The sequence below is a fragment of the Vulpes lagopus genome, chromosome 2, assembly GCF_018345385.1.
Source record: "Vulpes lagopus strain Blue_001 chromosome 2, ASM1834538v1, whole genome shotgun sequence".
NCBI classification, from domain to species: Eukaryota; Metazoa; Chordata; class Mammalia; order Carnivora; family Canidae; genus Vulpes; species Vulpes lagopus.
The window spans coordinates 15616266-15633058 of record NC_054825.1 but is presented as its reverse complement, the minus strand read 5'-3'; the positions used below and the strand labels follow the sequence as shown (position 1 = coordinate 15633058).

At 37.6% G+C, this 16793-nt stretch overlaps 1 protein-coding gene across 1 annotated transcript in view; it reads left to right on the top strand.

Moving 5' to 3' along the window:
* The window catches only part of FHIP2A (FHF complex subunit HOOK interacting protein 2A), a 33819-nt gene that overhangs the window by 2943 nt on the left and 14083 nt on the right, over positions 1–16793 (top strand). The window contains exons 2-7 of the mRNA XM_041743324.1: positions 3552–3630; positions 7997–8166; positions 10024–10128; positions 10589–10711; positions 15619–15912; positions 16095–16291. Of these exons, the coding sequence (XP_041599258.1) occupies positions 3552–3630; positions 7997–8166; positions 10024–10128; positions 10589–10711; positions 15619–15912; positions 16095–16291 (968 nt within the window). The remainder of the gene's footprint in view (positions 1–3551; positions 3631–7996; positions 8167–10023; positions 10129–10588; positions 10712–15618; positions 15913–16094; positions 16292–16793) is intronic.

Here is a 16793-nt window from a genome sequence, read left to right as displayed (position 1 = left end):
TAGTTAAGAGTTGTTGATTGTTGGGACTGGCAGTGTTTTAAAAGCTATTCTTCCCTGGGAATTAAAACCTCAAATCAAACATATATATAGTGTTTTCTTAGGTGTATTTTTTTTTTTAAGATTTTATTTATTTATTCATGAGAGAGTCAGAGACATAGGTAGAGGGAGAAGCAGGCTCCCTGCTGGGAACCTGATGCGGGACTCGATCCCAGGACCCCGGGATCACCACCTGAGCCAAAGGCAGATGCTCAACCACTGAACCACCCAGGTGCCCCAAGTGTATTCTTTTTTGATGGGATCTCTAACTTTTAGTCCTTCAGTCATTCAGCAAATGTTTGTGAGCCTACCATGAAAGCATGGCACAGTGCAGAGGAAATACAAAGCTTACAGCCTAATTTGGGAGACAAAACAAATACACAAGTTAAAGATTAAACGGTGCACAAGAGTACAGCCTAGCCTCTAGAACCATCCAGAACAGAGTCAGTCCTGCCTTTGTCCCTCCCTTCTACACAGGACAAGTTAGTCTTTGTACATTTCAACATCCTCATTGTAAAATGGAAATATACCTATCTCATAGGATTATTGTGAAAATTAAAATGAGGTAACGTGAAGTGCCTAGTGCAGTGCCTGGTACATAGTAAGTGCTTCATAAATGTGAACCATTGATATTAATTTTTGGTTGGTTGTTCAGCCAGTGAGTTTTGTGGGGACAAACAGTTAGGATTAGTGGGCTTGGAGAAAGAAGGGAGGCCTGTGCTGGATTTGGAAGAGGCCAGGGAGATACGAGGCACCTGAGGGAAATTGGAAGGAAGAAGCATTTTGAAGCTGAGGGTGTGAAATGTCCATGTTACAGGTGAGAGTGAGCACATCGGGCTTCTCTGACAGATGCTGGCTCTCTGAGTTACCGCTGTAGGTCCTTCTGTGTGGTTGGCCTTTGGGAGAGACAGTCTGGGTTGCTAGTTACAAGCAGTGTTTCCCCTTGGGTGAAGCAGTTAACTGGCTTTGGATCTTAATAGGAGTTTGGGGGAAATTGGAGTTTATTGTAAGATCATTTAAGACTATATAGGAAGTGAAAACTTTGCAGCACTGTGTCTGGCACATAACTACTCAGTAAATGACAGCAACTGCTGTGTGGATGGATTATTCACTTGGTAAAAATTACTGAATGCTTACTTTGTGCCATCACTGAGTCGGAAACCAGCAGAGAATTCGGTGATGAGAAAGATGACACAATCCAGTGGAGGAGACCAGCCATGACAAATGTGGGATAAGGGCTAGGAGAGAGTGAGCAGGCTGGGAGAGGGTGCAACGGTTTGTGGGAAGAACTGGATGCTCGGCAGGAAGTCTGGCAAGGCTTCCCAGAGAAAGCCATGCCCCAGGTAGGCACTCATGTCCAGTTTTGGCTGGAGAGTGTGATTGCGTGAATTTTCAAAAATTTAATCTGTTTCGTAAAAGGTAAACTCAAGTGAGAATCCCCTCATGCTGATTCACACACCTCTTCCTTTTTTTATTTTTAAATAAATGTTTAATTTATGCAATGATAAAACAAGTTATTTGCATGTTAGAATTAGTAATGAAAGACAATTTTAGTAGGAAGTTTTACATAAATAAGGAAACTTATTCATGTTTGAACAAGGTTATTACTAAACTAAGTTGTTAGCAGTTTGTCTCACTGTCTACTTAAATAGGTTTCTTATTTAAATCAAACTCCTGGGAGAGAGGTATTTACAGGTAAGCAACACCATCCTGCTTTGATTTGGACTACAACAGCAAAGGTCCGAACACAAATCCTGTAAGACCTCTGATCTAGTGACCTAACTTGGAAATGGAGTTAAGTCCCAGAGGTAAACTAATCTGGAGCAAGAATGCTCTAATTCCTTCTATACCAAGGAGATGGCCCTCAGAAAAATTTAACAAATCACAACATTTACACTTAAGAAACTAGGTACTTTTTTTTGAAACACCAAATTTCATTTTGGTTTATCCCAGTCATTAATACATTTTACTATATAAGGATGGTATATAAAAAACCAGGTTAAAAAAAAAAACAAGAGCATTTTGATATATATATATATTACATATATTTTGAAGGCGATCTTAAAATCAAGTTGCTGATTAAAACATTTTTTCACTCTAAAAGTTTGAGGAAGATTATTTTCCCAAGGTAACACTTCCTAATTTTCTTTCTATTTTTTTTTCTCCATGTCTCCCAAATAATTTCTCTGCCAGATAATTTTTCTTTTTGAAGGATAGTAATCCCAAAGGTTTTAACTCTTTTGTTAAAAATCTAAAGCCTTTTTAAAAATTTCACAGCACTGTCTTTGGAAATGAGGTGGGTACTTACAATCTCTCAACTCTGCGATTCAGAGTGGCGCCCACAGGCAGGCATAGGAACTAGCGTTAAAATGCTGTCAGTTGCTGTGAAATGTTTCACTTCTTTCCTAAGGACATTTCATCTTCTGGGTTGAAACGCTTAGGGGTCTATGACCAATGTTTATAATTTGCCCAATAGTTTTGAGATTGTTTTGATAGGATTTCAAACTCAGAGGTCTCTGCCTGAGGACACCAAGAAATCAAAATGGAATAGGAAAAAGTACAGAAGTAACATGATCCCTCAAGTCATCAGTTTAGATGAAGTATATGGAAAAGAAAGAAAGATGACCTTGCCATGCTATAGGTTATCAGAATAGAAACCTGTTTGTTTTTAAGTAAGTTGGGTCAACTGAGAACTTTCTGGCCAAAATTTATGAGCAATAGTAGGACCAGGAGAGCATTCTCTCTTTCTCTTTCTCACTCTGTTTAAAGGAAAGACAGTGTTGTGGAAGGTGTATCCAGGTCTTTTTCTATTCATTTAACACACATTTTAAATCCTTGGCAGGTTTGCTATGAGATGGCTGAAGGCATATAATTTTGGTCTTAAAATTTTTGAAGTAAATTTGAAAGCTAAAATGTAAAACATTTTTGGCTTTGTGGAATTTAAATTGGTAGTGTCTTGTTCACATAGGTATTTTGCTAAAAATATGCACTGCCTAATCCAGGCTTAAAAAAGAAATGGTTTACATCTGTATGTCACTGGAAGTAGGAAACAGTTTTAATCAGATTACAGGGTTGACTTTGGTCTATATTTTCGTAATGGTGACGTGTAACTAATTACATAGCAACTTTTTACTGTTTTGGATTTCAAAGTACTAGGTACAAAGATCCCTGGTTATTGATAATTTCATTTTACTGATAATATAAATAGAATATTGCATTTTCTCATTTAACACTATTTTTGAAACCTTTTGTAGTTACTAGTTTGGGGAGGAAAAAAATTCCTAGTCCTTGTAGTTTAATATTGATAAACATTTTTCCTCTCAATCTTTCTGGATTTTAATTCCTTTGGTTTCTCTTTGATATCTGACATGTAGAATGAAATTAAAGCTCATCCCTTAGGCTTATGCTGCTTTTATATTATTAATAGACAAATACAGAGTTATACTTTATGGGAAATGTATAATGCCATTTTCTTAATCGTTGTGGTCTTTTTGTGTGTGTGTGTGTTTGTGTAGCTTGCACCTTCTCTTCCTTTACAAGAAGATTTTGTTTATCACTGGAAGGCAATTACCCATTACTACATAGAGACTTCGGGTAAGAAACAAAGCTAATGTTAATTAAACAAAATTTATGAAATCCTAAAATATATTTCAAATTAATTTTCAGAGTTATATTTAAATTTATAAACAAGTTATTTTACTTTTAATTTCTCTTTTAGATTCATTTTAAAAATGTATCTATTGAACACCTACTATCTGTAGGAATTGTTCTAGGCACTGGGCAATAGAACAGTAAATCAAACAGACAAAATCCCTGTCCTAATAGAGCTTATATGTTGACAATGGAGGAGCGAACAATAAATGGACAAATATACATAGTGTATCAGATGGCAAGTGGTAAGGGGGAAATGAAATGGGCTAAGGGATAGAAGTGTAGACATGGGGAGAAGGAGGCAATTGGTTATTGTAGGTTAGAGAAAACCTCATTGCCCAAGTAGACTTCTCAGTTGAAATCTGAAAGAGAGAGGAAATGAGCCTGGGGGGGGGGCGGGGTTTCAGGAAGAGGACCTAGTGCAAAAACCCTGCGGCTGGAGCATGCAGCATGCTTGGCGTATTCTAGGAACTGCAAGGAAGCAAGATTGGCTAGAGCAGCGTGAACAAGGACAAAAGTGTGAGGAGTTGACATGAGATGGGAGCCAGGTGCAGTTACAAAGTCCTGGTAAGCTATTATAAGGGCTTTAGCTCTTATTCTAAGGTGGGAAGCCATTAGAGAGTTTTGAACAGCATGTAACATAATCTTTTTTAAAGGGACCACTTTAGCTTCTGTGAAAAAAAGTTAGATTGGAGGGATGAAGAGGTGAAGCTACAGACAATTAGGGGCTATTGCGCTGGTCTGGTGGAACTGGTAAGAAGTGATTGTATTTTAGGTGTATTTTGCAGAAAGTTTTTGTGACAGATTGGATGTTGGGTATGAGAGACAGAGTCAAGGAAATTCCAAAGTTTTGGGCTTAGGCAGTTGGAAAATAGAAAGGCCATTCACCAGGACAGGGAGACTACAGGAGGAACAGGTTTATAAGAGTATTCTGGACATGTTAAATTTGAGATGCCAACTATGCGTCCAGTTGGGTATGTTGAGTAGACAGTTGGAAATAGGAATCTGGAATTTAAGGTGGAGTTCTAAACCAGAGATATGAAATGAAGTCATCACATGTAAGTAGGATTTAAAGCCATGAGACTGGATGAGATGTTCTAGGGAGTAAAGATAGATGGAAGAGAGAAGATGTTCAGAAATGGACACTTGAGCCCAGTGTCCAGGTTGGGATGATGAGAACAATAGCAAAGGAAACCACTTTTGCTAGTGGGATAGGAGACAGCCAAGAGAAAATGGTGTCCTAGAAGCTAGGATAGGAGAGAGGATTAATTATGTCAAATGATGCTGATGTCAAGCTAATGAAGACTAGGAAAGGATCTTTGGACTTAGCCACATGGAGCTCATTAGTGGACTTGATAAGAGCCGTTTTAATGGCAAGGCAGAAAGGGAAGACTGATTGGAGTATGTTCAAGAGAAAATGGGCAGAGAACATGTATAGACAGTATGTATGGACTGCTCTCTTATGTTAATGGAAAGGGGAGTGAGAAGTGGAGCATTAGCCTGGGGGAGATGTGATATCAAGAGAGTGTTTTCAGTTTAATTGATTTATTTAATTAATCTCTACACCTAACATGGGTCTCCAACTCACAGCCCTGAGATCAAGTGTCTTATGCTCTTCTGCCTGAGGCAGCCAAGTGCCCCTCAAAGAGAGGGTATTATTATTATTATTATTATTTTAAAGACGGAAGATATTGCAGTTTGTACCTTGATGGGATGATCTAGTAGAGAGAGAAAGGTAGACAAGAGTTAGGTGCGATAATTTCTGAGCAGTACCCTTAAATAGGCTAAGGGGTGGGGTCTAGTGCACAAGTGAAGACTTACTCTTAATAGGCATGTGGACAGTCCATCCGTAAAAATAAGGTGTAGAAAGTAGAGTATATGAGTATACATGAAAGAAGAGGGTGATGTGGTACAGAGTCTTCAAGAGTTCTTTTCTGGTTGCTTCTATCTTTCTCAGTGAAAAAGAAGGATGGAGAGTAAGGGGGATTGTGAAATAAATTAGGTCAAAGATTGACAGACTTTCTGTAAGGGGCCAGATAGTTAATAATTTAGGCTTTGTGGGTTCTTTGGCCTGTATTGTTGTATTGCCAAAGCTACTCAGTATTGTTGTAGTGCCAAAGCAGCCATCGACAATATGTAAAAGAATAGTGTTCCTTTGTTCCAGTACAACTTAAAACAGGTGGCAAAGCCAGATTTATCCAACAGGCCAAGGTCTGGCACCTCCTGAAATAGAGTATTCAGGCAGTCTGATTGGGGAAGCTGTTGGGGTCCTAGGTTATAACTCCTTAAAAGAAAAAAATCCTTTATGTTTGTATAATACATAAAAACTAGACGCAAAATGTATGTATACCTTTCCATGTAAAATATAATATCTACCTTAATATAGGTATTTAAACAGCAGATCTATAGGAAAGTTTTTTGAGAGGAACTGCCCTTTCAAATGACTCTTCTTAGCCCTTGTGAATTTTTCACTCCTCCATAGCTTTAAGGAAACATTTCAAAGAAAAGGCTTTAAGTTCTTGCTTTAAATGAGTTTTTTTGCAGTTTAGGAGAAACAAGTATGTATGTTATAATAAAAGATGGGACAAATGTGTATGTGAGAGAGACACAGAGAACAAAGCAGGGAGAAACAGAAGGCAGAGTCCATAGCCTGGGTTTTGAAGGATGAGTAGGAGTGCAAGATCGAGAAGGAGGACAAAGGGATTTAAGGTATGGCATATGAGAGGCACAGAGACTTACATACAGCTCAGGAGTGAAGGGGGAGCTAGGATTTTAATCCTGTCAAATCACATTTAAAATTCATTTGTCTCTCAATTTACAAAGCCTTTCTGGTCATTTTTCTCCTCTAATAACTGTAATCAAACCATGCTTGAACATGGATTCTTTCCTGGGATGTTTATATGAAGTCTGTAATTAAATGGGAGAAAACAGTAAACAAATAAATTTAAAGCAAACTTGCAGATTATCTTCTATTAGTGGCTGGCTATTCATTTTAGAAGAATATGAAATGAAACATCCTAAGTTAACACTTCTTCTTAGTATGTGTCAAGGCACCAAGCTTCACACCCATAGTTTCATTATAGTCGTACTACAACACTTACTGGTATAGATTAGCCCCATTTTACAGGAGTTGGTGACTGAGGCTTAAGTAGTTCACCAAGGTCATCCAGCTACAAGTGACAGAACCAAAATTTGAATGCAAGTTGTCTAACTCCCAGCTCCATGTTCTTAGTACCTGCCACATACTCTATCAGATTTGGTACATGTATCGTCCTTGGAAACAAGGGTGACCATTGTCTTTCCATTGTTTTCCCTATAGGCTTAGAGTTATGATTCATACTGTGTGTGTGTGTGTGTGTGTGCGCGTGCTCGTTGGTGTGTGCACACATACATACACATGCACACAGGCAAAGCAACATAATCAAACTAGGATTGTGTTGCACCTGCTATGGAAGTACTAAGTAAATGACAACAGAGACATGAGTAAGAACTTGGCATTTCCAAGTATATTTTGTATTTAAACATTCTGTAAAACTTCACATATTGTTAAGAGCAATTCAGCCCTCATACAATATGGATAAGTTGATAAAACCATGTGATTTTTCAAGTTCAACTATGAACTTGAAAAAGTATCGATGAATTTGTATCTTAAAAAAAAATCGATAGTACATAATAAGAATTCTCCTGAGAAGAAGTTTTGGCTTTGGGAATAGCTGCCTGTTGATGAGAGATGTCAGAAGTTTTTCTTTGGGCTCCTCATGTTTTCACAGATGGAGATGAATTAGGAGCTCTAAGAGGTCTGACTTCCAGTGTTACATTGTGATTCAGGAGCATTCAGAAACAGAACCTGCCCTCTCTATATATCCTACCTAATTCAGCTTAATGTTTAAGGTGAACCTGTTTCTATATAAAGAGACTTAAAATTCAGATCTAAAAGTTCAGATCTTCTGAACTGGCTATTTGAAAAAAATTTTTTTAATTGTAAGTACATACAAAACTATGATGTTATGTGTATTTTTCTTGATCATGTTGCTATTTCCATATAAGTGGTTCTTATTTTGATTATGCATGGACAAAGTTAATAGAATATATTTCAGAATATTGATTCCATTTTTGAGTAAGGACATGGCAAAAGAACCACCTAAATCCTGGCAAAAATAATTATTCCATGAACATAAACTTCACTTGAGTGTGTAGTTAAGATTTTTCTCAGTTTGCATTGGAACAGGGAAATATCAAGAGTACTTTAGGTACAAAACAGGCAGTTTTAAAAGGTTTGAATGTTTGATGTATTTTTTTTTTAATTTAGATGATAAAGCCCCAGTGACAGATACAAATATTCCCTCTCATCTGGACCAGATGTTAGGTATTTTGCTGCAAGAAGAACGTGAGCGAGAATTTGGAGTGACAGGGCCATGTATGGAATATTTACTTCATCACAAGATCTTGGAAACATTATATACCTTAGGAAAAGCTGACGTAAGTTCCTAATCCCCATTACGTTCTTGGGCATGTAATACATGCATTAATGTCTTAGAGATAAAGAAGCTGCCATGTACTAAATTTAATCTTAGAGGTATGTATTAAGCATGGTGGGATTCAAATGAGGATTGTGTAAAACAGAAAATGTGCAGCCTGTGTGGATGTGATTTTTCCAGAGAGCTAGCAAAGCCCCCAAAGGCTCTAAACAACAACTGGTACTTAGGCTGCTTAGAATCACCGTACAAACATTTATGAAAATACACTCAGGTACATGTACTTACAGTCAAAGGATGTGAGAAGGAACCCAGTGAAAATTGGGTTAGGAAAATAGGAATTATTTTTCATAATCCTAAAAGAGAATGTCACTGGTTATTCTGACATTATCTCTACTGAGTGCAGCCACGTTAAGTTTTGAGGCCTTGTGAATCTTGGGAACTCTTTGCAAAACTGATATTTATGATATGAATAATATGCCACAGGAAACTTTCAGATTACTTATAAAGGCGAGTTTCAAAGCCTGTGGGAGTGCAAGGGAAGGGGAAGAACTTGTGGGGGGCCTGGCTTTGTCACTAACATACTATGATCTACAAAGTCCCTTTGCTTAATCTGCTTTCTCTTTGGATCAAATAGGTGATCACCAAGGGCCTCCTCCAAGTCTCAAAATCTGAGCTTCTGTTCTGTGAATTCCTATAATTTACATGAAAATCAAACTGGAAAAAAAAATCAACATGTTTAAACACCAGATAGAGTTATGAATAGTGGTATTATAGACAGTTTCCTCTTAACTAAGTCTTTAATACTTCCAATTCATTTTTTTTTCTTCCAATTCATTTTAAGTTAAATTGATGCAATTTATATTTTTGAGGCAGGACATCCACTCCCCTGTCCTGTGAAGAGAGGGACAGTACAACACTAAGTTGAATTGATTAATTGCTCTTTGAGTGAAAGTTAATAATTGTACCACTAGCAAATTAATTTTGATACTTGTGATTGTTTAATATTATTGTTTTATCTGAATAATGTAGAGGATCTGCTATCTAAAAAAATATTACTGTACATGAGATTATCGTTTATACCATTTCCAGATAGCATGGCTATGATGATGCTGTGGAAATGCTCATTTTGTGACTGTATTTTAATTGCAAGGCAGTATAAGCAGCTTAGTCATAGAACAGAGAGCCTTGTTAGTTTGTGCTCTGTTAACCCACTATATAAGTAATCATCAGGTTTACCTAGTTTTCAGTAAAGATTTAAAGCAGCTGGCGTGTTACAAAAACTTCTTTATTAAATATTCATTGTTTATAGTAATCGTAATGTAAATAATTTTGCAACTAATGCAAAACAGCATTGTTAGAATAAATCTCAGCATTTTATACCAGAGGATTCCCTTTACTTACATATACATGTTAGAAGGTTTTGTTTACTCCTCCATCTCTGTAATGGAAAGTTATCGATTACCTGCTGTTAGTGGAGGTAACAAGATTCTGCCTCTGTCTTAGCCCATGGAGTTAACCATAATAGTTTCAGTTATCCTAGCATTTAGAATACAAACAGCTTGATGTTGCTGGAACCAAACTCTGATTTCAGCAGTGTGCTATTACCATGCTGTGTGTCATTACATCAGCCTGTGGCTCCATAAGCGGTATTATAATCCCAGATATAATTTTATTTCTAGAATGCCAGTCATTAATATTTGATTGTGAATTTTATTCTGAAAGACTGATTAATTGGCTGATGGCCTTGACATTTGAGGTTCAGCAAATACATTCACGTTCCTGTTCTTTAAGCTTTTGAGTAAGTGTGTTTGTATCATCTGTTCTCTTCTTGTTTGCTTTTTCCTTTTTATGTGCCCAGTGTCCTCCAGGAATGAAACAGCAGGTTTTGGTGTTCTACACTAAACTCCTGGGAAGAATCCAACAGCCGCTGCTTCCACACATTAATGTCCACAGGCCAGTGCAGGTATTTTTGTTCCCCTTACAAAAAATTATTTGGTTTGATTTCTTTTAGTGTATAAATAATTTTAATGTGATCTTTCTAAGAGTTAAAATAAAGGAAATTATTCTAAAAATAACATGTAAATTAGCAAATACTTGAGTTTTTTGTATGCATGACTTTGTATTTTCACTCTAATATCTTTGTCTTAAAACTTGAAACATTAGTTTTTCCTTTAATTTATCTCTATGATATCTCAAGGAGTTTATTGTGTACTTATTAATTTTTTAGGGTAATGTATTGAAAAACTTGTTACTAGTAAGTCTCTCTTGTAATGGATGATTGTAAATAGTGCTCTGTCTGAAAAATGCAAGGTATATTTGCATTATTTGAAAATAGTAAATACTCATAAGGCAAGCAGATGGCTACTACAATATGTGTAAAAAGTAACTTAAGCTTGAAAAACATTTTTAAAATTTTTTAACAGAAATTAATTCGACTCTGTGGTGAAGTCCTTGCAACACCAACAGAAAACGAAGAAATCCAGTTTCTCTGTATCGTGTGTGCAAAGCTGAAACAAAATCCCTACTTGGTTAATTTTTTTCTGGAGGTATGATACTCTTCTTGTCAACCTTCGAAGCATGCTTGTATTAAAATTATTTTAAGAATCGAATTCTATAAAGAATATTAGAAGGAATTACATTTTATGGGTGTCATAGGGCTTGTTTTACTTCCTAGAATTATTTTTCATTGATGATCCCTGTTTTAACTTGAAGTCTTCTGAGGAAGACAGTTTTCAGAGAAAGTAGTTGAGCTGGATACACAGGGCAGTACACAGCCTGGACAAATACAGAGTCGAAGTTTAGCAGGGGTGCAATGTGAAGGGGAAAATCAAGGAGGGCAAAGTCACGGGAGCTTATGAGCTATCATGTTTTCAGCCAGGTGTGCTCTAGTGTGGAGCGTGGATAATCTGGCGTGGGATAGGTGGGGGTGGTATGTGCGGATTTGGCTGGATGTGCAAAATCACGAGTTACCTCTCCATAGCAGTTGTGATCGCTCTAGTATCCTGTACTGTCTTTTCTTAGCCATAGTCACTGGATCATACTTTACGTTACACCAATTGATATTTTGGGTTTTATTTCCAGTTTTAAATCAGAAAATACTTTGTGTACTTTCTTCTATCTTTCTATGCACTTCTTTTTTTTCCTCAGTGAAGTCATTTAGAAATATAGTAGAAAAATTAATTTTGTTTTTTTAGTTCTTTTTTATATCTTTTTGTTGTCTTTCTTTTTTCCCCTAGGTTAGGTGTAAGTGACGTACACTGCAGTTTGCTCTTTCTGGAGTATGGTTCTCTGAGTTTAACAAACCCACAGTTGTGTAGCTACCACCTCCATCAAGCAACACAGCAGTTCCGCCCCCCTCCTGCAGTCCCCTTCTCGCTCCGTGCCCGTCCCCAGCAATCACTGATATGCTCTTGTCACAGGTTTCCTCTTTTACAGAAAGTCACAAAATGTCACCAGCCTTTGAGATTTAACGAGTTTGGTCCTTGATACTGTTGAGTAGTGTCCCATTGCATGAACATGTCACAGTTGTTTATTCGTCCATCTGTTGAGGGAGTTGTAGTTGTTTCCAGTTTGAGGGAATTATGAATTGCCTCACATTCACACCAGTTTTTTTGTGTGGTTTTAGATTTCCACTTCACTTGGGTAAATGCCTAAGGGTAGAGTTGCTGAATCCTGTGGCAAGTGTATAGTTTTTTTCATAAGAACCTGCCATACTGTTTTACCCCAATGGGTTTATCATTTTGCATCCTACCAACAGCATATGAGAATTCCCATTGTTCCACGTCCTTGTCAGAGTGAGTGTTGTCAGGGTTTTGTTTTGCTTTGTTTTTAAAAATTTTAGCCGTTGTAGTAGATGGGTTTGTTTTCTGATTCACTTTATTAAATAAGTCACCCAAGATCCTCTTCTGCATGCTTACTGAAGATGAGTAAGCAGCCAAGCTGCACAGTGGCATGCTCATAAGTTTCTAGGTAGTGATACGAATTTTGAATGCCAGTTTTTCAAGGTATACTTCAAATTAGCTGGAATAAACTTATGATTTCAGATTTTAAGGGTTTATTAATTAGGGTGGTATTAATCCTCTTGGTTTTTGATATATCAAATATCTCAATCTAGCTAAGTCTGGGATTTTTCTTCTCAAAGGTCATTTACTAAAGTTTTTTTTAGCTGACCTTAGTTATTTTCAGTGAGTGGATTTTTGCCCAAGCTTATGCTTTAAGGACTTTTTCTCAGAATCTCTAAAACCCGTTCCTAAGTACACAGCCATAGATCAGAAGCAGAGAACATGTGTGAGCATATGTGTGCTGATGGTGAGATGTACTTTGTTTACCTGTCTTCAGAGAAGCATTTATGTTCAGACCTTGCTTACAGAGAACACTCTTCAGAATCAGTGGCATGTCTGCTATAATACATCGTTTTAAAGCATGTACTTCTCTACAGCCTGAGGTGATAGGCATCTCTGTTTTCTCAAGACTATTCATAAGCTTTTGATGTGTTTCTTTCAGTCTCCCTGGCATTAGAGTTATTGAAATGTGTTTTATTTTCTCCTGCTGCTCAGTAAGCTCCTTGAGGACAAGGACTTGTCTCATTCTTCTTTGGGTTCCCACAGCTTCTCTAGTATCCAGTATAATGTATAATAACTGCCTAATTAATACTTAATGAATCTTTAGAGAAATGCAGCTATTTTACTGATAACTATAGAGAGTAACAAAAATACTTCGTAGTCCTCAGGCATGTATACCCTGAAATCTAATCTCTCTTTTCATGTATATCAGCTACTATGTGCATCTGCTATGGTTTAAGTGCCCAAGGTAAATGAGTTAGGAACAGTTTTTGCCCTAAAGGAATTTATAGTCTGGTGACAAGGCTATATAACCTGAGGTAGAGTAAGGTGAGTATCATAAGAAGGGTACAAAAAATGTGAATGTGCCTTAAGTCTTCCTAGGATGAAGGGATTACATCTGCTCTAGGTTGTTGGGAAAGACGTCATGGAAGAGGTTATCTTTGATATGAACCCTGACAGGTGTTCAGATAACAATGGGTGAACATAGGTAAGGGAATGAAGATATAGAAGTTTGTGGTGTGTTCATGAAACAGTGTAATTAGGATATGTGATAAGAAAAGGGCCTGGAGAGATTGACTAGGAAGGGTCAAAGGCTTTGAATGACAGCATGAGAATTTGAACATACTTGAAGTCACTGGGGAGTCATTGAAGATTTTTGAGAAGGGTTATTACATGATGGTGTGTATGCCTTCAGTTAAACTGGTGGCGGCATCTTGTCCAGTGGATTCCTTTGGGAGGAAAAGGAAGAGCAGAAGAAACCAGCTTGGAGGCTGAGGTAGTAACCCCAACAAGGACTATAAGTTGGAAGCACTGGGATGGAATGAAGTGAATATATTCAAGAGACGTCAGAGGTAGATTCTGTATGGGCTTGTGCAGGAAGCAAGAGAAAAGATGATGAGTGCTTGAATTTTTGAACTAGTAAGGCTGTTGCAAACAGAAAGAAGGGAGCTCCAAGGGAGCTTATTTTGAGGGGCATAGGGTAATTATGGTTCTGGATGTTTTGAGTCCTCCTGGTATCCTAGTAGAGATAATTGGCAGGTATTTGGTCTTGCAAATCTGTGATTTAGGAAAAAAGTCTGGGTTCAAGAGATTTGGAGGTTATGTATATAAATGTGCGGGGGCTATCATTAAATCCCTAATAGGAGTAGAAAGGGAACAGTTTCATTTAAGAATCAAAGTGTGGGGGACCCCTGGGTGTCTCAGTGGTTTAGCACCTGCCTTTGGCCCAGGACGCGATCCTGGAGTCCCGGGATGGAGTCCCGCATCGGGCTCCGGGCATGGAGCCTGCTTCTCCCTCTACCTGTGTCTTTGCCTCTTTCTCTCTCTCTCTCTCTCTCTTTCTCTCTATGTCTATCATGAATAAATAAATAAAATCTTAAAAAAAAAAAAAGAATCAAAGTGTGAGAGAAGATAGCACTTCCTCATCACCTAGAGAGCATTTTTAAAAATGCAGATTCCATCACAGTGTTGTATACCTAAAATCAATATAACGTTGTCAAGAATACTTCAGTAATATAAGTAATAAATTAAAATGCAGATTCCTTGGCTCCACCTCCAGATATTCTCATTCAGCAGGTCTGGGTGGGACCCAGGAATCTATATTTTCTCAAGCCCTACAGAAGACCATGACACCAACAGTCTTGAGTCACACTTTGAGAAATACTCATCTAACGAGTGCTATTCTAAGATTATTCTTCCCTTTGCTATTCTTATCTGAGATACCATTTCCAACAATCTTACTAGTATTTTAGATGGAATCAAGTGTTTTGTATTCATAAGGACTGTGATATGCAACTGATTTTGTGGGAAATTGGAGAGTTGTTTGGAGGATTCATGGAGTTCTACAAAGTTGTTTTAATGTGCTGTGGGCTCAGTTTCTCAAGAATATTGGTCTAACTGTAATAAAAGTGATTTATAATAAGTTTACTATAACTTTGGAAATAGAACTTTGAATTCAGTCAGCATTGAATGCACCTCTGTGATGGGTGAAACACGGTGAGATGGCCCCTTAGGAGAAGCTGGTTCATGATGACTTCTAACCTGTGTGCATGATTTGATTTTTGCTCTTAGGTTCAAATGGAAAGCAAAACACTTTTTCCCTAAAACTAATGATTTGCTTTGGTTAAGATTCCTTTTTTTTTTTTTTTAAGATTTTATTTATTTGAGAGAGGGAGAGTACATACGAGTAGGAGGAGGGAGAGGGAGAAGGTGACTCCCTGCTGAGCAGGAAGCCCGACATGGGGCTTGATCCCAGGACCCCACTATCATGACCTGAGCCAAAGGTAGATGCTTAACCAACTGAGCTACCCAGGCACCCTTTCTCTTCATATTTATGTATGTGTTGGGGAAGTGGGGCCAACATTTCAAGTAAATCTTTCTTTTCTCATCAAGAACACTTAAGAAAAAGGTCCTGAGAGTAATGAGGTGTTTTGTTTTTTGTTTTTTGTTTTTTTAATAAAGCAGAGGTACAAGGGGAAAACAGAAAAATCATTTAAGGAAATTCATCTTAGAAGAATTAACATCGAGGCTATATATTTCCTATAGAGCCTTGTGATGAGAAAACAATTAATTCCAATTGAAACTTCCTGATTCTTTTTTTTCTTCACTAACATCAGTTGTTTTTAGCAGTAGTCACGTAGTTATCACTAGTGTTGTTCATCGCTTATGGTCATGGTAAACCATTTTGTACTTAGCAGAAAGAGTGTTATAAATTCCTGAGCAATTTTAAAATATCTAAAGCACAGCTTGTTGAAGTCTGAGTATTTTCATTTGTTGTAACACTTTCATCTATTGCTACATTGAATGTGAATTATAGAAAAACAGATAAAAATATGATTTCTGTTTTATAAGTCTTCTAGTGTGAATCTTGCAGAACATGTATTCTTTTTCAGAATAAATTGAAATCATTGGCTTCCAAAGGCACACCAGATGTAATTTCAGAAGACTCATTGAAAGGTCAAGATTGCTTGTCAACAGACACAGGACAGTCCTGTCAGCCAGAGGAACTGTCTGGTGCCATGGGACTGGAGCACACAGAGTTGGAAGACGAGCCTCCTCAGCAGATAGATGACCTGTCCACCAGCTTAGATAATCTTGCTGTCACCTCACTGCCAGAGGCCACAGTTGTTCGTCCAAACCAGGATTACAATTTAGTGAATTCTTTGTTAAATCTCACTAGAAGTCCTGTGAGTCTTCCTTACTCTTACCCCCTAACCTGATCACAGTTACGTATATTTGAAATAGGAAAAAAAAAGTCTATTCTTATTTTTGTGTAAAACATTAGATCTTTTTCAGTTGAATTTTTTCCCAAACAACTTGACATGCAGCTAATTCAAGAATTGAAGGGGTGTGTGTTTTCTCCCCTCAGGATGGCCGAATAGCTGTGAAGGCCTGTGAAGGCTTGATGTTGTTAGTAAGCTTGCCGGAGCCTGCAGCTGCCAAATGCCTCACGCAGAGCACTTGTTTGTGCGAACTGCTGACAGACAGACTCGCTTCCCTGTACAAGGCCCTACCTCAGTCGGTGGACCCGTTAGATATCGAAACAGTGGAAGCAATTAACTGGGGGTAAGAACTATCACTTGTGTTTTCCTGTAGGAGCGGTTTCTTACACCTATACTTTTAAATTCACTTCTATTTTGCGGTGATATAAACCTTCTGTCGTGGAAAATGTGACATTGCTTGTGATCATTAAATGGGATTATTTTCTGAGGCTTGTTTTAAATTTGTTACTAGTCAGGAATGAATTGGTATGGGAACAATCCAGCTGTTACAGAGTTAAGCTATTTTTCCATTATAGTGGTTGGATAAGACCTAATTACATGAAAACCAATGACTTTTTTTTATTCATTTATTTACTTTGATTCCTGAAAGAAGGAACATCCTTTTAGAAACGTCCTGCAGCCTCTCGGGCAGTTTCATGTTTTGTGGCTTGTGTTTATGGACTCTCCCCTCCTACCTTATGCTTCCACCCTCCCAATCCACCTTTTGGGGCTCCCCATAATTCTCATAGGAAAATATTATTATTGCAGAGCATTTATGAGTTTATAAGCAGCATGAGGAAAAGTAC